This window comes from Corylus avellana, chromosome ca1 (genome assembly GCF_901000735.1).
Source record: "Corylus avellana chromosome ca1, CavTom2PMs-1.0".
NCBI classification, from domain to species: domain Eukaryota; kingdom Viridiplantae; phylum Streptophyta; class Magnoliopsida; order Fagales; family Betulaceae; genus Corylus; species Corylus avellana.
This window is the reverse complement of record NC_081541.1, coordinates 33994806-34019134: the sequence shown is the minus strand read 5'-3', so window position 1 is coordinate 34019134 and position 24329 is coordinate 33994806. Positions and strand designations below refer to the sequence as shown.

Sequence of the window (24329 nt, the reverse complement as noted above, 5' to 3'; positions counted from 1 at the left end):
ACTCCATCGAGTACCAAACGAAAACTGCTTCTAGGAAAATATTTTAATGTCATTATGAGTATTACTGAAAATTATGATTTACTAATGGCTATGTATGATTAATGACAATAAGATAATTTCTTAATGGTAGTGGGCTGTAACTATGAATCATTGATAGTTACGAAAAAATAAAAAAATAAAATTAATATAAAGAAGAAATCTCTTCTTGAATTCTTTGGCAAATGGTCATCAATAATTGACCGTCAAAGAGGGAAGAGATCATAGATAGGCTAGAGGAGACAAATAAAGAGTGAATAAGACAGAAGACGTCAAAATAAATAAGTAAATTATTACTTTTTTTTTAACCAAAAAAAAAAAAAAGGAAAATTATTGAGAATTAAGGATAGCACACTTGTGAATTTCAAGTCAAATGAAAATGAGTCATTTTATTTTAAAGTTAGAATTTAATGTTCTTATATCTAACGGTGTAAATAATGTCATGTGATAAATATATTATCATGTCAAAAAATGTAAATGACATGACATCATTAGTTGATTTTGACCATAGAATAATTCCTCTTAATGTCAAGTGAAATTGAGAAAATCCTTGTCCGTTAAATAGATATTGACTAGATGTGTCAATTATGGCATTTGGGGCTTCTACCTTCGAAGAACCTAATGGGGGCAACGGTTGGTGCAGCCTTTGAGGTGGTGCTTACTGGTTTGCCTGTATTCTGTTAGGGAGAGGGTGGAAGACGATTTTGCTGTTTTTCTCCTGTAAGCAAGGGGTTTCATTATACTAGTGCCTAGGTTTCTCTATGTTTTAGAGAACACCAGCGGCGAGCAAGAGTCTCCTACCGGTAGCCGGACGTGGAGTTTAAAGCTGTGAATCAAGTGGGGAACAGATAGTGTAAGTGGGGAACAAACAACGATGGAAGGCCAACACCCACTCACGTTGGGGGAGCAAGTTGGAATACAAATCACAGAAGGGGACACCGTTGAAATCCAAGAAAAGAGTGCAAGATCTCTAATAGGCAGGATCTGGGCTGAAAGAAAGATCAATAAAGAAGCATTCAAAACAACTCTTTCTCGTCTGTGGCGTACGACAAATATCGTATCTTTCAGGGAGATTCAAGATGACCTGTGGGTTTTTGAGTTCGCTGATGTTGGAGATCAACAGAGGGTCATGGAGGGCCGGCCATGGGCGTTTGAAAGACAGATACTTGTTCTCAACGAGGTTAATGGGCAGATCCCACCATCTGAAATGGACTTCCACCACACTCCCTGCTGGATCCAAATCCATGGAATGCCGTTAAACTGTATGTCAAAAGTGGTGGGCACGAAGATTGGAGAGACACTGGGTACTCTCGAGGAAGTGGACGTAGCGAGGGATGGATCGGGATGGGGGCGCTATTTGCGTATTCGGGTCAACATTGACATTACAAAACCTCTTGAACGGGGTCGTGCGCTGCATATTGGGGGTCGAGCGGTTTGGGTTAGTTTCAAATATGAGAATCTTCCCCTATTTTGCTTCCATTGCGGCCGGATCGTACATGGAGCGAAAGGATGTCCTTCGAAACCAAAAAGGAGAATGAATCATACAGAAGGGCCACCACCATGGGGATTATGGCTAAGGGCGGACGACCCTCGACGGCAAACGGAGGGTAGGCAAACAAAGGTGGACAGTGACTGGCGGAATCCGACCATGCAAGAAGAGAATACGTCGGAAAGTGGACACCGGCACAGGGGATCCCCAGAAATGGAAAGTAGTGCCTCAGTTGGAAATTCTAGGAAATCCTGCTCACCCATTAATGCTAATGGAGGAAATCTCTCTGATTGCCAAAAGGAGTATAGCTTTCAAAATATGGAAAAGTGCCGAGAATCTGGGAACAGACAAGGTTTTAAAGCTGAGAGATTGAGGAAATCCCCTTCCCCAGCTAAATCAAACCAAAAAGGTGATTCTGTACCTCTATGGAATGAAAAGTTGGGTCTTAAAGACTCCCCAAATACGTCCCTGCGAAGTATCAAAAAACAAGCTAGAGGCGGGGTGGGACCCAGTTTTGGCGGGGATCCAAACAACAAGGGACATGTGGTGAATAAGGCCAATAGATCTGGACCTAAGCGCAAAAGAGAGCCTAGCCCAAATTTGGAGGGTCTACGTCGTGAGGTTGGGCCCAAACAGGTTTGGTCAAAAAAACATTGTTCCTTGGTGGATGGGAAAAGTAAAAACCATAATGGAAAATTGGCCCAAAAGGAAGTTATTTCTAACGTGGTGAAGGAAAACTCCATGACAGACTTGCAGAAGGAGGGCCTCTTGGCCTAGAGCTCTGTGTTACGACGGAGGCTGCTGAGCAGCTCCGTCGTAAGCCATGATCATTATCAGTTGGAACTGCCGGGGGCTTGGGAACCCCCGTGCAGTTCGAGACCTCCACCAGATGGTGAAGGAGAAGAGGCCCGACATTTTGTTCCTTATTGAAACAAAATGTAAACAGAATAAAATGGAGAACATTAGAATGAAGTTGGGTTTTACCGGAATTTTTACAGTGGACTCAGTGGGACGCAGCGGAGGCTTGGCCTTATTATGGCGAGATGATAGGGAGGTCACAATTCAAAACTATTCACGGCGTCACATAAATGCGGAGGTGAGCTACCAATCTGAAAATTTTAGGTGGAAACTGACGGGGTTCTATGGCCACCCGGACCCTACAAAGAGACAGGAAGCGTGGAACCTGTTAAAATTCCTCCAACACTTATCCCCTAGCCCTTGGCTATGTATTGGAGACTTTAATGAGATTCTGGACAATTCTGAAAAAGTGGGAGCTGCACCCAGAAAGGAAAATCAAATGGCTGGATTTAGAGAAGCTTTGGTCTCATGTCAACTAACAGATTTGGGATTTATAGGCCCAAAATTTACGTGGACAAATGGTAGGGAAAGTGAAGAGCTCATTAAAGAAAGGTTGGATCGAGCACTAGGCAATACTGAATGGTGTGAAAAGATCCGGGATTTCGACGTTTATATTTTGGCTGCAAGGTCCTCTGATCACAACCCGGTGCTTGTACAGTGGGGTGATGGGCAAAATAAATATAGAGCCAACAGGAGGAATTTTCGATATGAAGCTAAATGGGCTTTGGAGGAAGATTATTCTTTAGTGGTCCAGGAGGCCTGGAAAGTGGGGGTGACAATGCACAATGGGATGTCCACAATTAAAAACAAACTTTCTTCCTGCACTACAGCTTTAAGTGCTTGGAGTAGGAAAAAGTTTGGCCATGTGGAACGTAATCTGAGGAGTTTGACGGCTCAGCTAGTAGCGCTACAAGCTGAAGAGTCCCCAACAAATGTGGCTGAAATAAGAAGTCTTCAAGGAGAGATTGAAAAAATTCTGGAACAAGAAGACTTAGCATGGAGGCAACGAGCTAAGCTGAACTGGTACAGACAAGGGGATCGTAACACTTCGTTCTTCCATGCTTGGGCATCTCACAAAAGACGTTCAAATCGCATTGAACAAATTACTGATGCATATGGTGATGCTCATTCCAGCTCTGAGGGGGTGTGTCATGCTTTTACTCACTATTTTCAGGATTTGTTCACCACGGGGGGTACGACAGATGTGGAGGGCTGTTTGGTGGGGATGCACTCTTGTGTAACGGAGGACATGAATAATTCCCTTACTAAGGAATTCACGGCCTTGGAGGTCAAAGAGGCACTTGACCAGATGGCTCCTTTAAAGTCTCCTGGCCCGGATGGATATACAGCTGAATTCTATAAAAATTCTTGGAACACTGTCGGTAAAGAGGTAAATGATGCTGTTCTCGGCTTTTTGAATAATAATGTGTTTGACCTTGCTATAAATTTTACTCATATAGCCCTCATACCAAAAAAGAAAAAACCCTCATGTGTCATGGATTTTAGACCTATTAGCCTATGCAATGTTTTTTATAAAATCATTGCTAAGACTTTGGCTAATAGGCTAAAAACGGTGCTTAATCGTATTATTTCACAAAATCAAAGTGCATTCATCCCTGGCCGACTCATTACTGATAATGTCCTTATTGCTTTTGAGGCTCTCCATACTATGAATGGGAGGATCAAAGGTAAAAAAGGGTTCATGGCGCTAAAATTGGATATGAGTAAAGCCTACGATAGGGTGGAATGGAATTTTTTGGAGTCCGTTATGGTGAAGATGGGGTTTAATCAACGATGGGTCCAATTGATTATGACTTGTGTCAAAACAGTGTCTTACTCGGTGATAGTTAACGGGCAGCCCCATGGGTGCATAAAACCCACTCGAGGAATTAGACAAGGGCTAATGTTATGGAATGGCAAAAAATTCAGGAGATTCTTGGAATTTATGAGCGAGCTTCGGGGCAAAAGATCAATATGGAGAAGACCTCAATTTTCTTTAGCAAGAACACCAATAGGGAGGTTCGTGAGCAATTGTTGGAGGTGACCGGACTTAGATCAACTCAATGCTTCGAAAAGTATTTGGGGCTCCCGGCTCTCATTGGCCGATCTAGAACTCGGGCTTTCCAAAGTATTCAAGGGCGAATTTGGGACCGACTCCAAGGATGGAAGGAAAATTTTCTTTCACAAGCCGGAAGGGAAGTAATGCTAAAGGCAGTTATCCAAGCCATACCTACCTACACCATGAGCCTCTTTCAGATTCCCAAGACTTTGTGCCGCAGAATTAATTCGATGATGGGAAGATTTTGGTGAGGTTTTAAGGAAAACTTATCACGGGTTGCTTGGATGAGTTGGGGAAAAATGAGCCTATCCAAAGACGAAGGAGGTTTGGGTTTTCGGGATATAGAAGTCTTCAATCAAGCTCTTCTCGCCAAACAAGGGTGGCGACTAATGCAAAATTCAGAGTCACTAGCTGGAAGAATAATTAAGGCGAAATATTTTCCGGATTGCTCCTTTTTGGAGTCCAATCTAGGGAGAAATCCCTCATATGCTTGGCGAAGCATATGGAAAGCTAGAGATATTCTTAAGGAAGGTGTGCTGTGGCGGGTTGGAGATGGCAAGTCCATAAGAATATGGGAGGATAGATGGATCCCTTCAACTTCTACTAATCGGATTCAATCACCCAATATTTCTTTCCCTAGATATGCACGAGTTTGTGAGCTCATTGACCCAGAAAAGCGGTGGTGGAATGTGCAGCTTCTAAAAGAAAATTTCTCTCCCCTGGAAGTGGACAGAATTTGCAGCTTGGCCATTTGTCCTGGTAATCGGCCAGACCAGTTGGTGTGGGGAGCTACTAAAAATGGTGATTATTCTGTTCGTAGTGGCTATCATTTAGCAAAGAGTGGATTGGACAGAGAACAGGGCTCCTCGTCAAACATGCAATCAAATAAAGAGCTATGGAAATCCATATGGAAATTCAGGGGATCGAAGGCATTGCAGATGTTTTTTTGGCGGGCTTGCCAAAATATTCTCCCTACACGAGAGAACCTACAGCGGCGACACATCATTTCTGATCCACTCTGCCCTATTTGCGGTTTATTTGTAGAATCGGTGAATCATATTTTGTGGAGTTGCCAATCAGCAAGGGATGTTTGGCTGGAATGTCCAATTGCTATCCAGAAATCCACCAGTGATGACGCTTCATTTACGGACGTGGTCTGGAAGATGAAGGGACGACTAGGTGAAGCAGATTTTCAACTATTTGTTACAGTAGCCCGCCAACTCTGGTTCAGAAGGAATCAATTTATTCATGGGGGTGAGTTTCATACACCAGCAATGATTCTACGACAAGCAAAAGAGCAAATGGCAAGCTATGAATTGGTGGAGCAGATGAAAAGCAGGGACACAACCCAGGCAGCTACCACACGGAACATTAAGAAATGGGAGAAGCCACCTACTGATTTTTGCAAAATAAATTGGGATGCCTCTATCAAAAGCAACGAATCGCATCGGAGTGGGAGTCATTCTACGGGATCATGCCAGAACGGTACTAGCATCCTTTTGCACGTCCAAGTCAGCTACCACAGATCCGGCCTCAGCGGAAGCTATAGCTGCATGGCATGCAACAGAAGTTGGTCGTTCCATGGGTATAAGGAGAGTAATACTTGAAGGCGATGCATTAGAAGTGGTTCAGGCACTACGACGAGAAGACAACTGGAGAGGACGATATGGGATGGTGATAGAAGAAGCCCGAGCAAACTGCCAACACTTGCTGGAATGGCGAATTAACCATGTCCACAGACAGGCTAATGTCTCAGCCCACCTCTTAGCTAAATATGCTATAGAAGCTAGTGCAGACCGTCTATGGATAAGGGGGTATCCCCAATGTATTCATGAAGTTGTCATTGCTGAACAAGCTTCTGCTTAAATAATAAGATGCGACCTATCTTTCCAAAAAAAAAAAAAAAAGATATTGACTAGATGTCCATTGATACAATCAGTGGCGGAGTCACTTGAGGCTTTGGGGGTGCCAAAGCCTTTTTTTTTTTTTTTACTCAAGTTCCAAAAAAAAAGAAAAAAAAAAACATTTTCTCCTACTTACGCAAGTTACCACTTGGCACCCTCAAAAAAATTATAGTGGCACCCCCAATATGAATTGTCTGGCTCCGCCACTTGATACAATGAATTAAAAATTAAAGATTATAAGTAGTATCACATTGATATGTCAAATAATTTTGTTTATGTTAAAAAAAAAAACAGCTCTCAAAATTTTTTGTTCACTTAATTAGATATTTATAAATAGAACAAAGTTTTGCCTCCAAAAATGGGTTAGAAAAAAAATCATCAAACACAGTCTATTAAATTAATATCTATCCATAGAGCATGTAATTCTCACATACATTTTTAAAATTACATGTAAAAATCAAGTACATAAGAGATTTTAATAGTTAATTAAGCATGTGAGAATAACATGTTCTAATGACATATGTCAGTTTACTAAATTTTTCAACCCATGAATTTAAAGAAAATCTGTCCCTATTAATATAATTATAAAGAACAATATGTTTGCTTATCAAAAAATATGGGGAATATTCGGACATACAAAAGAATATACAAATTATATGTGCCAAATAAATGAATGTTCAGAGGAATTTTAAATGGTTTGAACAAGTTGATTACCTTTTTGTAAGCAACCTGAGTCGTCAGCTTCGTGACAACTCGTTCTAAACAACAAAAATCCTCTTAATTAGCATACAACTTATTGACATTTAATCTGAATATGCTTTTAAAGCTTCAAATATTCCATTTACTTTCGATAAATTAAAGATCAATTCATATTATATATACATGTCATCCCACCACGAATTACGTGCATCAATAATCCGAAGAATTTGAAGACACTCATTTGCTTAATTTAATATATTTTTAAGCTGTTTATCTATACATGTCTGGTACGCGGAATGATTATTCTTTATGGAATAGGAATATATAAGCACATTTGGCATGCAAAATGATCATTATTTAAAGAATAGGAATGGATATTATTGGAATACAGGAAGCTATAATGAAATGATTATTCCTATTCTTTTGTTAATGATAATACATGTTTTTATTAAAATTAAATCAAAATTTCTAAATTGCCCAAGCCCCAAAAATTATTTTCCAAAAAAAAAAAAACACTCTTTTTTATATTTTTACATGCAAAAGTCGGAAAAAAAAAAGTCATAGTGGCTGGGCCAGCCACCCGACCACCCTAACAAAACACTGGGGGTGGCCATGACGTTAATTAAGGTCGGATTAGCACTATATATATCATGTTAACATAATAAAATAAAAATGTGATTTTTGACGTTACTAAATTATCAAAAAAGCAAGAGTTGCATCACAATGCTCAAACTAGTACTCCCAATATATTCTCTTTTGGGTTCATTGGATGTTCATTGATTTAAATAATAAAGTAATGTATTATGAGATTTATTGGAGAATGCGGGGAATATCCGGAGTTATACAAATTAGATGCCAAATAGTTTAATGTTTGTATACTTTAATATACTAATGTACAATTAGACAAGTTCTAACTCCAAATAGTTTAATGTTATCATTTTCCAACACCTTAGGTCATTTGTGTGACAATTGACCAGAACTCTCTGAATTATTCGGACAAAAAATAAGAGAGGGGGTGTGAATTTTGGGGTGTCTGAATACATGGCCCCCCACCTTAAGTTGCCCGAAAAGTTGCTAGCTTGGACACCCTAGGATCTCACAACCCTTTTTGGTTCCGACTTTTTTCAATTTTATTTTAAAAAATACCCCTATTTCAAATGCTAGTTTCGTCCTTGTATGTAAGGCGTTTTGATGGATATGACTAATAATAGGTGTACAATTGAATGGTCAAAACTAAATGATTATTTAATTATGAAATTAAATGTCTGCAATTCCTTTTGTAGTCTTTCTTTCTAGATGAGTGACCTTGATGATCCATATTTGAGTATTCACATTATTTTTTTCTTTCCCATGTTTCTTTTTAATTAATTGGGTTCTCTCTCAAATACCTTAACGACTTAGGCATCAAAGTGTTCTTTATCTGTACTTCCAATAAGTTATCTGAATTGGTAAAAGAGGATTAACGGCTTGCGGTCCAGAGTTAATCCTCTTGCACAGGGAGAAGCTGCTGACTTTTAACTTGAACTCTGGTGGTAATTGGGGAGTATATATATTCAAGTTTTTGGATTTCAACTTGAGTGTTGTCCGAAAAGAACGTTTGACTTTTGCATTGGTGGTGTATATATATTGAATACGGCTAACAGACACCTGGACAGGTTAGAACTTTGAACCTCGCTAGCCACTAACCAGTGCAGTCACCATGCGCAAAGACAACCTCAGCTTATGCGTCATTGTCCCAATGAAAACCCCGACCTCATATGTATATAACTATATTTACGACATGAAAAGGGTCTTCATTCAACTCATCAATGCATAGAAACAAGATCAAGATGGGTCTGCTGGCTTCTTCTTCTTCTTCCTCCTCCTCTTTGGTTGCTGTTACCGTTGTATTAGGTTTACTTTTCAATGCTGCAGTGCTGTGTCATGGAGGAATAAGCAGCTCTTATAGGAGGGTCGCCACTGAATTGAACATAGATATGCCTGTTGATAGTGATACCTTCTACGTTCCTCCCGGTGAAAATACACCTCAGCAGGTATTTTTCTCACTCTCCTGCCTCTCATTTTTTTTTTTTCATTCTCCTTGTTTTCTTATCATCCATGAGTAATGGTAATTAGTACGTACACCGAATCCCATACAATTAGGATGACGTGATAGTAAATTTTTATTGTCACATCTTCAAATTATACGACAATTGTATAAAAAAATAATTAATTTAATAATCTAATTAATATTTTATTAGCAAATTAATTACCTTACAAGATCATATATTTTTTTTCTTGACAAGCAGGTACATATAACACAAGGAGACCATGTGGGGACGGCGGTGATTGTGTCATGGATCACTCCCAAGGCTCCAGGTTTTAGCGTGGTGCGTTATTGGAGCGAGAATAGCACCAAAATACGGTGGGCTCGGGGCACGATTGAAACCTATAGATACTTCAATTATACTTCTGGTTACATTCACCACGCCAACATTAGCAACTTGGAGGTGAAATTTATATTTATTTATTTCTAATTGTTTCATATAATTATTCTATTTACTAATTCAAATTAATCCTATTTATTGGGGCAGTTCAATAGCAAATACTACTATAAGGTTGGGGCTGGAAAATATGCGAGGATTTTTTGGTTTGTAACTCCTCCTGCACCTGGCCCTGATGTCCCCTATACATTCGGTCTCATTGCCTCATTGGTAAGTATTCTACTTTGTCAAACTAATGTAGGTTTTCTATATATAGCAGCTTAGCTAGATTCAGTACTTGGTATTGTTATTCAAATCACTATTAATTAAATTGACGTGTGTTTTTTAAGCACGTGATTTGATCACACGTTCTATTAATTAATTCCCAGTTGCTCTGAAGACAAATGTTAATTTAATAGCCTAAAATTTCCTCCAGCTCTATTTGGAAGAAAATACTATGGTCCCCTATCTTATATGATGAATCCGAAAAGTACAATGAAGTTATGTAGTACCAATATATATACTTAATATGTAACAATCTTGGTACAATTATTTAAATTATTAGGGGACTCCTCTTTAACTACCACTCATTTTGCAATGTCACCCCTCCCAATCTACTATTGAGGTTGAAATGAGCCCACTCAAAATTTTAGAGAAAAAACAATCCAAAATGGAGAATATTTTTGCCATTTTGGGTGACGAAAGGGTTAAATTGCAACATCAATGGTAGATTTGGAACAACATTACAAAAAATTTGGTAGTTATATTGAGTAAACAAACCTAGATTTCCTACACTCGAAGTGCCCAAATTGCTAGCAATTAGGCAATCTCATAAAGAGAGCGGGCAGCGCCTACTTATCTAGGACAAGAGCCGGAGTAGGTAAGTTTCGCAACCCCCATTCGACCCCCAGGTTTTAGATGTTTTTGAAGTGTTATTATTAAAACGTCATTTTTTTTTTTTTTTTGGGTAGTGTTAACCCAATTGGTAAAGTATTTTTAGAGTTCAATGTTAAACACCATTTGCAGGGGATCTTGGGCAGACATATGATTCAAGTATCACAATCACTCATTACCAAAATGACCCTCTAAACGGGCAAGCGGTGTTGTTCCTTGGGGACCTCTCTTACGCAGATGACTACCCTTTTCATGATAATGTGAGGTGGGATACATGGGGAAGGCTCGTGGAGAGGAGTGCAGCTTATCAACCTTGGATATGGACGGTGGGGAATCATGAAATTGATTGGGCCCCGCAGTTGGTAAGCATCTCATAATATTAACTAAAGTTTCCTATAATCACCATATTAATCTAATTTTTAGTCTCAAAAAGTTGTGTAAATTAATTAATCAATGAATTGAATTACTCAAAGATAGTTGATAAATATATCAATTCTCTCAAAAGTTTACGGGGCTCAAATTCTCCGGTGAGATTCATCACATAGAATATTTGATTGAAATGAGGTGAATTATGAAGTTAAGGTTCGAACTCATGATTTCTACCCTATATCATGTTAAATTACCAATTATCTTAAAAATTTAAGTTAGATAAAAAATGATTGATGTAGCAGAAGGCTTGGTAACCAAAAAGGTTAGGAGCTTCTTCGTCTTTTGACCAGAAAATCATTGCTCAATCCGTAGATTGAAACACAACACAACCCATATTCAACTCCAAGGATTTGGGATAGTTCAATTACGATTTCAATCAAAATTTCAAGTGAAAGTTTAGAATGGAGAGTTATTTATTATTTATGCTTAATTATTGCAAATTAATGCAACCTACAGAAACTGATTTGGTTTTTTTCTTTTTTTCAAATTAATATTTTTAAAAAGAGCAACTCTGTTATCTCTGTTTCAAGGTGAACCGGTACCCTTTGTACCATTTAGTCACCGGTATCATACTCCATATGAAGCAGCAGGCAGTACTGCACCCTTTTGGTACTCAATCAAGAGAGGTCCAGCCCATGTCATTATCATGGCTGCCTATTCAGCATTTGGTAAATATTTACTTCATTTTCTTGTCTTTTAAGAAGAATGAATTTTACCTTTCATGGTTTGCATGGTTAATTATCTGATTGAAAGAGCTTCAAGTTTGATAGAGGTTTTTAATAATTTTATTGTTTGAATTACTAATAATTTGAACAGTAAATATAAGATAGCTCTTATAGAGTCCATTTGTCCAAGCAGGCCTCCGTTTCACCAGCCTCATAAAAGTTCTCTTATATCTGTATCCGAATTACTAGCAATATGTTTCGTGTCGGGGTTTTAACGATTAAAAACTCATTCTAATGAATTTTTGCTATTATGAGTGGTCACATAAATTCATCTTTTACTATAATTTTCTCTTTTTTTCTTCTTACTTTTCCTGGTTATTACTCTCCCCAGTACAGCTGGTTCAATCAAGAGATACAAAAGGTTAATAGGAGTGAGACACCATGGTTGATTGTTATAATGCATCCCCCAACGTATAACAGTTACCAAAGTCATTATATGGAAGGTGAACCCATGAGAGCAGTATACGAGAACACATTCGTCAAGTACAAAGTTGACATTGTATTTGCTGGTCATGTCCATGCCTATGAACGATCGGTAACTTCTCCTTTTTTTCTTTTTCTTTCATAGCGTTTCCCGCTAGCTATGATTTCGCAGACCAAAAGCGTGATTCTCCAAAATGTATCGTTTTCAAATAACATGATGCAATGGGTGCATTTTTAAAAACCTACGATTTAAACGCAACATTTTCAAAACTAAAATATATATACAAAATTATTTTCTAGTGAATTTTTTTTGTGCATGCATGACAGATACGTGTATCTAACATCAAATACAACATCACCAACGGTCTTTGCAATCCTGTGAAAGATCTAAATGCGCCTGTATACTTAACTGTTGGCGATGGAGGAAATCTCGAAGGCTTATCAACGTAAGATCAGTGTATATATATATATATATATATATATATATATATAATAAATTTCCTCCCGTTCAACACGTGAAATATTTAATGATTTAAATTAAAAACCCGTTTTAAGTAAGTTACACATGTTGTTTTCTTTTCTTGTGGTGCAGTGTGATGACGGAACCACAGCCAAATTACTCTGCTTTTCGTGAGCCGAGTTTCGGGCATGGCATGTTGGAAATCAAGAACCGAACCCATGCTTACTTTGCCTGGCACCGTAATGATGATGGATATGCAGTGGTTGCTGATTCTGTATGGCTCACCAACAGATTCTGGTATCCAACTGATGATTCCAATTGATGATTGCAGCAGCCACCAATCATGAAGACAAGAAGCTACGAATTCTGTGTGCTCTTTGGATCCAAAGATCCAGCATATATATATATATATATATACATGTGTGTGTTGTGTGTGCGTGAATAATAATTTTCGAGTTTGTTGATTTGTGAGTGACATTATTGTCAGCGCAAGAGTTGTTGTGCGTCTTTGTCCATATGGCAATTCAAGGTCCCCAAGGGGTAACTCAATCGGCTGTGGACCACGCCTAATGAAGCGGATGTCACTAGTTCGAATCCTTCCTCCCTCTTCCCTTACGTGAATATGTGAAAAAAAAAAAAAAAAACGATTGACAATTCAATATGTTATGGGTTACGATTTATGTTTGCGTGTTGGTTTTAGATCGTATTGAAATATGAATATAAGACTATATAGGTCAATTATACATCGACTTATTTAATTAAAATGATCAAACTCATCAATCTTAACATATTAATTTGGATTTGAATTAAATTTGCAGGTCATATTGAGATATGAATATAAGATTATATACATCAACTATATATAACCTAGTCAATTTTAATTAAACATGACAGACCCTTCAACCTCAACCCGCTAATTTGGTGTTAGATTCGTATCATGTTTACAAGAAATTGCAAGTCCTACATTAAATCACTTTGTTCTAAAAATTTTGTTTTTTTTTTTTGTAAGATTGTTCTAAAAGTTCAAGCTTATAGGAAATGTTGAATGTTCAATTAATATTCCAACTTTTTTGTGTACTTAAACTCACTCAAAACAAAGGTTGTGATACTATGCTAAACTAATGCTTGTCTAAAAAGCTTAAGATGATAAAAAAAACAATAAATTTAATAATTTAACTAGTATTCCAATTTTTTTCAAAGTCTACTTTCTACAGTAATTGACACCATATATAACAGCAAGGATAAATAGAAGAGAGATGGTGGAACAATAAAGGGTTGAAGAAAACCATAAATCATTCTATGCTACTTTGTCAAAATCCCAGGCATCACCTTCAACTATTCTCTGATACAGATTGGACCGGTTGCTCAGATAACCGTTGATCTACTAGTGGATATTGCTTTTATATTTTTTTTGTTGGTTGCAATAATGTTAATCTTTGGAGCTTGCATAAGCAAAAAATCGTTTCACTGAAAAAGAGTATAGGACACTTGCTACTACCATTGCCAAATTAATATGGGTACAATCCCTACTTTCGTGAGCTTTGTATTTCTCTTCCTCAATCACCGGTGCTTTGGTGTGACAACATTGGGGCGACGTATCAAATTCAATTGATGTAGATAATATCAGACAATTATATATATATATATATATATATATATATATATATGCCAATAAATATGAATATGATACATTTAGAATATTATTGTGGGATTCAAATAAAAAATAAATCTCTTTAATACTAATGTCCAACTATATGAGACTGAGATCATTTATTCCATACAACATACAACAATTTATTTCATCAGGATTGGCTATTTGAGGAATCATCAACTGGATTCCAGTGTCTGTTGAAAAACCACAAAGCATCTGCTTCCACTGCATATCCATCTTGATTACGGTGCCAACTGTAGTAAGCGTGCGTTCGGTTCTTGATATCAAAGATGGCGTGACCAAAACTCGCCTCACGATAAGCCGAGTACGCTGGCTGCGGTTCCGTCATGCTGCACCAGATAAGAAGGCATTTACATAAACCATGTTAACAAACAGGAAACGTCTATATCAGTCATAATTTATTGATCTTACTCGGTTATCAGGCCTTCACTATTCCCTCCATCGCCAATGGTTATGTATACAGGTGCTGATTGATTCTTTACAGGAGTACATATACCATTTACAACATTGTATGCAATGTTGGATACACGTTCCTGTGATATACATCTAGTTGTCAATCAACAACAGAAGAAATGGAAATCTTAGCCACAAGGAATGTACACATATTTACACCTTTCTTTTTTTCTTTTTACAAGGAACGCCTTAATGGCAGGGCCCCTTTGTGACCTATCCCTGTCGAATAAACACCGGACACATGATTCTGCTCACAAAAACCGTGTATCAGGTAATTAAGGAGACTCGAACAGCCGACCTCATAGTATTACACTAAACATGGAACCGTTTGAGCTAACCCTCGCGGACCACGTATATACACATTTTGAAATCAAATAATCTAGATTTGTTTGTAGTGCCTCATTATGAAGAAAAAAAAAGGGTTGCAGATTGCAGCATTTATGCATATTTGTTTCTCCCCTCCAAGGAATTCCCAGAACAGAAACCAAATTCTTTGTACAATCCAGCTAAATTTTAAAATATTTGTCATGCACAGAGATTTCAGGAAACAAGGCTCATACTTAAATAACTAATAATATGGAAGACAAGGAGTACTTACAGATCTCTCATAGGCGTGGACATGACCAGCAAAAACCACATCAACTTTTTTATCCACAAACCATTTCTCAAACGTTACTCTCATGGTTTCCCCCTCCATATAATGATGGTTGTAGCTATTATACCAAGGGGCATGCATAAGAACGATCAACCAGGGTGTCTCAGTCCTGTCAACTTTTTGTAGTTCTGCTTCAAGCCATTTGTATTGAGGAGTATAAGTACCTGAAAAAGAAAAGGTAATAATAATGTTGGAACTAGTGGCTCATATTAGAACACCAGTAAAAGGTCAAGTAGACGGGAGCGGAGTGAATGTCGTGATACGGTACAGGGTATTTTGGGGATTTTCAAAATACGTCTGTACAATTAGGGTTTAGGGTTTTCCTATATATATGTTATGATGTAACCCTGAATCATTAATAGTAAAATATAATCACACTCTATGTGGACGTAGGCACATTGCCGAACCACGTTAAATCTATGTCTCAACTCTCTTTTAATCTCTCTCTTTTCAATTTTATATTATTCATCATTGTTGTGCCCAGCAACAAATAAGTAAATTTTTATTTTCCCTTTTTCTTTTGCTTGGTGAAATCCCTAATTGAATGGGGTCTAAGGATTAGTTCAACTGAGCTTAGCTGGGTTTGGCAAATTATATGTAAATATATGCCATTCACCAAAGCACTGATACTAGCAAACAACACTATAGTCATGTAATTATCATCATGCCACATTTATGAAATAGACATCAAGAGGACTCAAGTGGCTAGTTTGGACATATGTATGTGTCCATGACCATCATGCATACCAACATAACATGCAAAGACAAATGCATGCTTACCATATGCAGAGTAGGAAGCCAAGACTATGATGTAAGCTGAAGCTCTCTTGATTGAATACCAAAAGGGAGCAGTACTGTTTGAAGCTTTATAAGGCACATGATAACGATGGGTATAAGGCTTAAAAGGTTTGGTTTCCCCCTGCAACCCAAAGACCAATCCACTTTTAGAAACTTGGAAAAGTATAGAGAATCAAAATCATATCAAAGAAGAGTAGAACTGTAAAAAGATGTAACAATAACAGCAAAATGGTTGAACTACATATTACTCTCTTGAATTTTGGATGAAGAGAATCATTCCTATATGTAAGACTTGTGATAAAAAAGTAGTCCAACAAGTGTAACCAGAAGTTAATACTGAGAATTGCAGAACACTTTTATGTTTGACAACAGACATTTTTCTACCAAACAATGAAATATCCATTAGATTCTTACAATCTCTGGCACAAAATCAATCTCATGATTCCCTGCAGTCCATATCCATGGTTGATAAGCGACGCTTCTCTCAACAAACCTTCCCCATGTATCCCATCTAACATTGTCATGATTTGGATACCTATCTGCATAAGAGAGGTCCCCGACATAAAGCACTGTTTTCCCTTTCTGTGGATTTAACTCATAATGAGTAAGCGTCATATTTGAATCAAAAGTCTGACCAAGATCCCCTACAAACAGAACTGCCAATATAAGTACATTGCTCTATCCATTAGACCCATTCAAGGAAGTAAGAAACAATAATAAGCCTAAAATGAAAAATGCAAATACAAATCAACTGATAATCATCTGTTAAAAGACCACCTCATGTAGCTTCTAAATGAGATATTTTTTCTTCAATCATTTATTTCTTTTTTACCACGAGATACCAATGCTAGTTGCAGCTCATTGGATAGGCTAGTCTTCTGCCGGCCCAATTCCCACTACACCTTGAGGAAGCCTGATGGAAATAGGGCTTGCAACCCCCCTTGTTAGGATTTGTGTTGGCAAATTCAATGTCAAATAAGTTAGAATTTTAAGTTGGTTATGGAGTTAGAGTTAAAATTGTGTTGAAAATCTTAAGTCCAGAGATTGCCAGTCGAAGTCCGCTCGATAGATGATCAAACGCGGTCGCACCGAACTTCAAAGAACAGAGTTCCAGAGAGGCGCGGTTAATAGCCGGTCGAACGAGTATTTCAAGAATATCAAAAGTTTATGAAGAATTTTTCAAAGGGTTTCCACTTCATCACCAAATTCTTGTGTTGATTGGTTTTTTTTTTTTATCTTATTAATTTGGTAATTGTTTGTGTGGTGATAAATTTTTCAAAATTGTGATAATTGTTGGAAAACACCTATTCACCTATTCACCTATTCACCCTCTCTAACTGTTGTTTGGGGTCTAAACTAGAAATTTCACCCCTAATAAACGAAAAATACCGACATGTTTGAACCACAATACCAAGAGGCTTTGCTGACCTCCTTTTCAAAGATTTGATTTGGAATACTTACCAATGAGACCAAATGTATAAGGCACATCAGGGCCAACTTCAGGGGGAGTTGTAAACCAGAACTGCCGTGGAGTGTGGCCAATCCCAACCTCATAGTAATATTTGGTGCTGAACTGCAAAATAGAAATTAAGCAAAACATATAAAAGCAGTTTACAATTCATAAATACAGAAGATACATAATAACATATATATACACATATATAACCATAGAACAACAACAGAACAAAAACAGGGGAATTAAGTCAGAGCAATCTAGTGAAACAATTGCATGAAAAAATTTAAGTCACCTTCAACTTTCTGATGGTCGTGTGATGAATGAAACCAGAAGTGTAATTGGTGAACTTATAGGTAACAACTTTGCCTTGGGCCTGTTTCTTTTCCTTGCTATTTTCACTCCAATAGTTCACAGTACTTGAACCTGGTTCATCCACAGTCACCCATGAAACTATCACTGCCTTCCCAACATGGTCTCCTTGTGTTATATGAACCTTATTTCGTAACACCCACGAATAAGTCCATGAAATATAAATATAAAAACTATAAGTTTTAAAACTTTGATGAGCAAGAACATAAAAGAAGGAACATTAAGAAGGAGATTAAGATAAGTACTTGTTGAGGTGCATTGTAGCCAGAAGGGATTTGAAAGACATCACTGTCAAGAGGCATATCATTGCCTATCTCAACTTTCCTCACAAAAGTGCTCGTCTTTCCTCCATTACACACCACCGCCACATTCAAAACCAAAACCACTGCCACCAAAGAAGAACAAGAAGAAGATGAACCAAGCAGCCCCATCTTCAGCTTCTGCTGCACACACCCAAAAGACCCTCTAGCCTACAATGCTCTTATAGATTATGAATTTAATTTCCTATTTTTCTCTGGTTATGTGATGCGACTTGGGAAGACTAGCAGACCCAAGTCATTTTCAGTCGATGACTCAAAGTCAAAGTCTTTGAGGATGACGATTCCCTGTAATTTCGGTCACCTTAAATTCCAACTGTTTCGTTTATAATAAACTTTTTTTCTTTTTGGTTTTTGAGAAGGTTTCTATTTATTTCATCAAGAAAATCTAAAATGACAAAAAGAATGGCGTGGTCCGCCATCCTTTCACTGCTTTGGATTGGTCTGTCACCCCAACGCTGACCAAAAAAGATGATTTGTTACCCAAGAGATTAAGTTAAAGTGGTCAAAAGAGGAGTCATTTTATAATAAATATTTTATTTTATAGTAAAGATATACATCTTGTCACATTGTGAATGTTGATAGGTCATTTAAAAATATTGTTCCTTGTTTACACCATTAATTAAAATTATAATAAAATCTTGACTTTTCAATTTTTTATTTTGGCCTTCACTCTCAATTTCAGGTCTTTGTCCTATTTAAGCAGCTTTAAAAGTCTTTTTCTGTTTCCTACTACTTTGAATATAATAAAAAATAAATAAATAAATGGGCCAGCCTTCACGAAGTGCAAGAAAAAACCAGTTGTCACTGTTTTGAGCCCAAAGAATAAGAAGGGGTGAAGAGTTGATTTGGGATTGCGGTTTTAATAAGTGCGATTTTAAAAATAGTATTTTTAAAAATAACGTTTTTGAAATCACTACTTTTTAAAATCGTAAAGGTGTTTGATAAAACATGTTAAAAAATATTTTTTTTATTAAATATATGTTATGGGAATTCATTATTTTGGTTTTAATTCGCACTTTTTCAAATAACTACCTTCTAACCTGCTTATTGAAATCGCAGATTTTTTTTCTATTTTAAATTAAGTTCTTTTTAAATCGCAATGCCAAACACTTAACGTTTTGCGATATCTTTTAAAAACGCAGATTATTCTTGTGAAATCGCAATTCCAAACGCACCCGAAGTAATAATAAAGAGTGATTAATGGAGAATAAAAATATTGATTTTTATTTTTATTTTTTTGGTTTGTTAAATGGTTTTGTAGTGAGTTATTTTATTGAGTAATAATAATAAGTGATTAATATGATATAAAAGTGTTCCCTTCTGTGAGAAAAAGAAATAATTTTAAAGAAATGTTTACTTTTTTTTAGAGAAGTGAAAATAAGGGTAAGAGAAGGTGAACATCGTTTGCCAAGCGGTGCCAATAAAAGTAGCCAAGCGAGTTTTTCCTCTTCAACGCGCATTTGAGTTTTGTGTTTACTTTCAAGGAGCGTCATCAATTTAAATATTTTTGGAAAACTTCACTTGCATAGGCGATAGGCCTATATAAATGATTTTGTAATTATAATCTCGAAACTAAGAAATTTGTAATGTCGGTATCTCATGTTATTAGTCCCTTTTAATTTCATCTATTTTTAATTAAAATGTTTAAAATGCTCCAATTTTTTATTAAGAAAAAAACAAAGAGAAACTTCAAAAATGCCTTGAAAGCCATGGGTCAACAAGGTTATGATTGCAAAATCCTTATACTTCCGGGGTGAAAGTGAAGTTTTCCTATATTTTCACCCAAGAATAAAATAAGAAAAATATTACTCATATGTATTTTACGAGTCGCCCGTAAACGTAAGTTTATTAAGTTGAACCATGTAAATCTTGATATTTTGTATTACTAACTTATTTTATCATGTCCTGTTATACTTTTGAACAATCCAGAATATTAATTTATCATAATAAACTTATGTGAAAGCTTGAATACTTTAAAGAGAAGTTATTGTAGTATTTGAAATAGAAAAGTTTAAGAGCTTAGTTTCAGTTTATGGCGCATTAAGATGTGTATTTTGTTGCGACACGACAACGTTTTGGACGGCACAATGTCGTCAACATCAACAAGGGAAAAAATTTCAATTTTTTTTTTGAAAAAAAAAAAAAAAACTACTAATGAGTATTGCAGTAATCAATTGTACTTAAAGCAATGTTTATATACCCTTAAATTATGCAGTTTATTTGCAACCAAATATAGTATATACTTGCCCCCAAGTACCAACTTGCATGTTACTGCCTTTAATTTGCAACCAAGAGAAAGCTTTAAGAGAAAAGTTTGACAGCAAAACAGCAAAGATAAATAGAAGAGAGGTGGTGGAACAATAAAGGGTTGAAGAAAAGATTGATACCAATGTTCAACTATATTAGAATGAGATCATTTATTCCATAAAGCATACAGCAATTTATTTCATCAGGATTGACTATTTGTGGAATCATCAACTGGATTCCAGTATCTGTTGAAAAACCACAAAGCATCTGCATCCACTGCATATCCATCTTGATTACGGTGCCAACTACAGTGAGCATGAGTTCGGTTCTTGATATCAAAGACGGCATGACCAAAACTGGCCTCACGATAAGCCGAGTACGCCGGCTGTGGTTCCGTCATGCTGCACCAGATAAGAAGGCATTTACATAAACAATCTTAACAAACAGAAAACCTCTATATATACCAGTCAAGTCAACCCTATTACTCCATAATTTATTGATCTTACTTGGTTACTAGGCCTTCAACATTCCCTCCATCGCCAATGGTTATGTATACAGGTGAAGATTGATCCTTTACAGGAGTACAAATGCCATTTACAACATTGTATGCAACGTTGGATACTCGTTCCTGTGATATATATTTAGTTGTCAATCAACATCAGAAGAAATGGAAATCTTAGCCACAAGGCATGTCCACACATACACATTTTGAAATTAAATATTCTAGATTTGTGTCTGCTATGTGGACACACATCTCTGTCAGTTTGTTGTGCATCATTACGAAAAAAAAAAAAAAAAGGATTGCAGATTGCAGCATTTATGCATATTTGTTTCTCCCCTGTAAAGAATTTCCAGAGCAGCAACCAAATTCTTTGTACGATCCAGCTAAATTTTACAACATTTGTCATACACACAGATTTCAGGAAACAAGGATATTAATAAGAGACAGCAACAAGAACTGCACAGACAATATACCACAGTCAAACCTCATACTTCAGAAACTAATAATATGGAAGGTAAGGAGTGCTTACAGATCGTTCATAGGCGTGAACATGACCAGCAAACACCACATCAACTTTGTACTGCACAAACCATGGCTCAAACAGTACTCTCATGGTTTCCCCCTCCATATAATGAGAGTTGTAGCTATTATACCAAGGGGAATGCATAAGAACGATCAACCAGGGTGTCTCAGTCCTGTTAACTTTTGGTAGTTCTTCTTCAAGCCATGTGTATTGAGGGGTATATTTACCTGAAAAAGAAAAGGTAATAACAAGTAAAATTTTCTTTTCCCTTTTTCTTTTGCTTGGCAAAATCCCTAATTTAATAGGGTCTAAGGATTGATTCAGTCGAGCTTAGCTGGGTTTGGTAAATTATATGTAAATATATGTCATCACCAAAGCACTGATACTAGCAAACAACACTATAGTCATTTAATTATCATCATGCCACATTTATGAAATAGACATCAAAACCACTAAAAATATAAAAGCACTCAAGTAGCTAGTATGGTCATATGTCTGTGTCCATGACCGTCATACATACCAACATAACATCCAAAACAAATACATGCTTACCATATGCAGAGTAGGAAGCCAAGACTATGATGTGAGCTGAAGCTCTCTTGATTGAATACCAAAAGGGAGCAGTACTGTTTGAAGCTTTATAAGGCACATGATAACGATGGGTATAAGGCTTAAAAGGTTTGGTTTCCCCCTGCAACCCAAAGACCAATCCACTTTTAGAAACTTGGAAAAGTATAGAGAATCAAAATCATATCAAAGAAGAGTAGAACTGTAAAAAGAAGTAACAATAACAGCAAAATGGTTGAACTACATATTACTCTCTTGAATTTTGGATGAAGAGAATCATTCCTATATGTAAGACTTGTGATAAAAGAGTAGTCCAACAAGTGTAACCAGAAGTTAATACTGAGAATTGCAGAACACTCTCATGTTTGACAATAGATATCTTTCTACCAAACAATGAAATATTCCATTAGAGTCTTACAATACTTGGCTGAAAACTAAGCTCATGATTCCCTGCGGTCCATATCCAAGGTTGATAAGCAACACTTCTCTCAATAAACCTTCCCCATGTATCCCATCTAACATTGTCTTGATTTGGATACCTATCTGCATAAGAGAGGTCCCCGACATAAAGCACTGTTTTCCCTTTCTGTGGATTTAACTCATAATGAGTAAGCGTCATATTTGAATCAAAAGTCTGACCAAGATCCCCTACAAACAGAACTGCCAATATAAGTACATTGCTCTATCCATTAGACCCATTCAAGGAAGTAAGAAACAATAATAAGCCTAAAATGAAAAATGCAAATACAAATCAACTGATAATCATCTGTTAAAAGACCACCTCATGTAGCTTCTTAATGAGATATTTTTTCTTCAATCATTTATTTCTTTTTTACCACGTGATACCAATGCTAGTTGCAGCTCATTGGATAGGCTAGTCTTCTGCCTGCCCAATTCCCACTAGACCTTGAGGAAGCCTGATGGACATAGGGCTTGCAACCCCCCTTGTTAGGATTTGTGTTGGCAAATTCAATGTCAAATAAGTTAGAATTTTAAGTTGGTTATGGAGTTAAGAGTTAAAATTGTGTTGAAAATCTTAAGTCCAGAGATTGCCGGTCGAAGTCCGCTCAATAGATGATCAAACGCGGTCGCACTGAACTTCAAAGAACAGAGTTCCAGAGAGGCGCGGTTAATAGCCAGTCGAACGAGTATTTCAAGAATATCAAAAGTTTATGAAGAATTTTTCAAAGGGTTTCCACTTCATCACCAAATTCTTGTGTTGATTGGTTTTTTTTTTTTCTCTTATTAATTTGGTAATTGTTTGTGTGGTGATAAATTTTTCAAAATTATGATAATTGTTGGAAAACACCTATTCACCCTCTCTATCTGTTGTTTGGGGTCTAAACTAGAAATTTCACCCCTAATAAACGAAAAATACCGACATGTTTGAACCACAATACCAAGAGGCTTTGCTGACCTCCTTTTCAAAGATTTGATTTAGAATACTTACCAATGAGACCAAATGTATAAGGCACATCAGGGCCAACTTCAGGGGGAGTTGTAAACCAGAACTGCCGTGGAGTGTGGCCAATCCCAACCTCATAGTAATATTTGGTGTTGAACTGCAAAATAGAAATTAAGCAAAACATATAAAAGCAGTTAAATACAGAAGATACATAATAACATATATAACCATAGAAGAACAACAGAACAAAGACACGGGAATTATGTCAGAGCAATCTAGTGAAACAACTGCATGAAAAAATTTAAGTCACCTTCAATTTTCTGATGGTCGTGTGATGAATGAAACCAGAAGTGTAATTGGTGAACTTATAGGTAACAACTTTGCCTTGGGCCTGTTTCTTTTCCTTGCTATTTTCACTCCAATAGTTCACAGTACTTGAACCTGGTTCATCCACTGTCACCCATGAAACTATCACCGCCTTCCCAACATGGTCTCCTTGTGTTATATGAACCTTATTTCGTAACACCCACGAATAAGTCCATGAAATATAAATATAAAAACTATAAGTTTTAAAACTTTGATGAGCAAGAACATAAAAGAAGGAACATTAAGAAGGAGATTAAGATAAGTACTTGTTGAGGTGCATTATAGCCAGGAGGGATTTGAAAGACATCACTATCAAGAGGCATATCCATGCCTTTCTCAACTTTCCTCACAAAAGTGCTCGTCTTTCCTCCATTACACACCACCGCCACATTCAAAACCAAAACCACTGCCACCAAAGAAGAAAAAGAAGAAGATGAACCAAGCAGCCCCATCTTGAGCTTCTGCTGCACACACCCAAAAGACCATCTAGCCTACAATGTTCTTATAGATTATGAATTTAATTTCCTATTTTTCTTCGGTTATGTGATGTGACTTGGG

General features: G+C 36.9%; 3 protein-coding genes across 4 annotated transcripts; 1 reads left to right on the top strand and 2 right to left on the bottom strand.

The window, feature by feature from the left end:
* Window positions 1-8874: 8874 nt before the first annotated feature.
* LOC132165757 (purple acid phosphatase 2-like) lies at window positions 8875-12760 on the top strand. Its single transcript, XM_059576438.1, has 9 exons — window positions 8875-9078; window positions 9334-9534; window positions 9619-9728; window positions 10532-10759; window positions 11076-11080; window positions 11361-11503; window positions 11875-12090; window positions 12306-12424; window positions 12571-12760. Exons 1-9 carry the CDS (start codon window positions 8875-8877, stop codon window positions 12758-12760), a joined length of 1416 nt encoding a protein of 471 aa, XP_059432421.1.
* Window positions 12761-14104: 1344 nt separating this feature from the next.
* Window positions 14105-18395, bottom strand: LOC132181194 (purple acid phosphatase-like). 2 transcript variants are annotated; one of them, XM_059594309.1, is made up of 8 exons: window positions 18087-18389; window positions 17765-17965; window positions 17478-17589; window positions 16431-16660; window positions 15999-16137; window positions 15162-15382; window positions 14522-14643; window positions 14105-14439 (listed from the first exon to the last, which is right to left on the bottom strand). In XM_059594309.1, the coding sequence occupies exons 1-8, from the start codon at window positions 18270-18272 to the stop codon at window positions 14241-14243; spliced, it is 1410 nt and encodes a 469-aa protein (XP_059450292.1). In that variant the 5' UTR covers window positions 18273-18389; the 3' UTR covers window positions 14105-14240. The 2 variants fall into 2 exon arrangements, with proteins under 2 accessions (XP_059450292.1, XP_059450299.1); XM_059594316.1 differs by lacking the exons at window positions 14105-14439; window positions 14522-14643 and adding an exon at window positions 14673-14810 and having other exon boundaries at window positions 18087-18395.
* Window positions 18396-20541: 2146 nt separating this feature from the next.
* On the bottom strand, window positions 20542-24284 carry LOC132167195 (purple acid phosphatase-like). Its single transcript, XM_059578103.1, has 8 exons — window positions 24038-24284; window positions 23716-23916; window positions 23451-23562; window positions 22419-22648; window positions 21986-22124; window positions 21440-21660; window positions 20915-21036; window positions 20542-20809 (listed from the first exon to the last, which is right to left on the bottom strand). The coding sequence occupies exons 1-8, from the start codon at window positions 24221-24223 to the stop codon at window positions 20611-20613; spliced, it is 1410 nt and encodes a 469-aa protein (XP_059434086.1). The 5' UTR covers window positions 24224-24284; the 3' UTR covers window positions 20542-20610.
* Window positions 24285-24329: the final 45 nt, after the last annotated feature.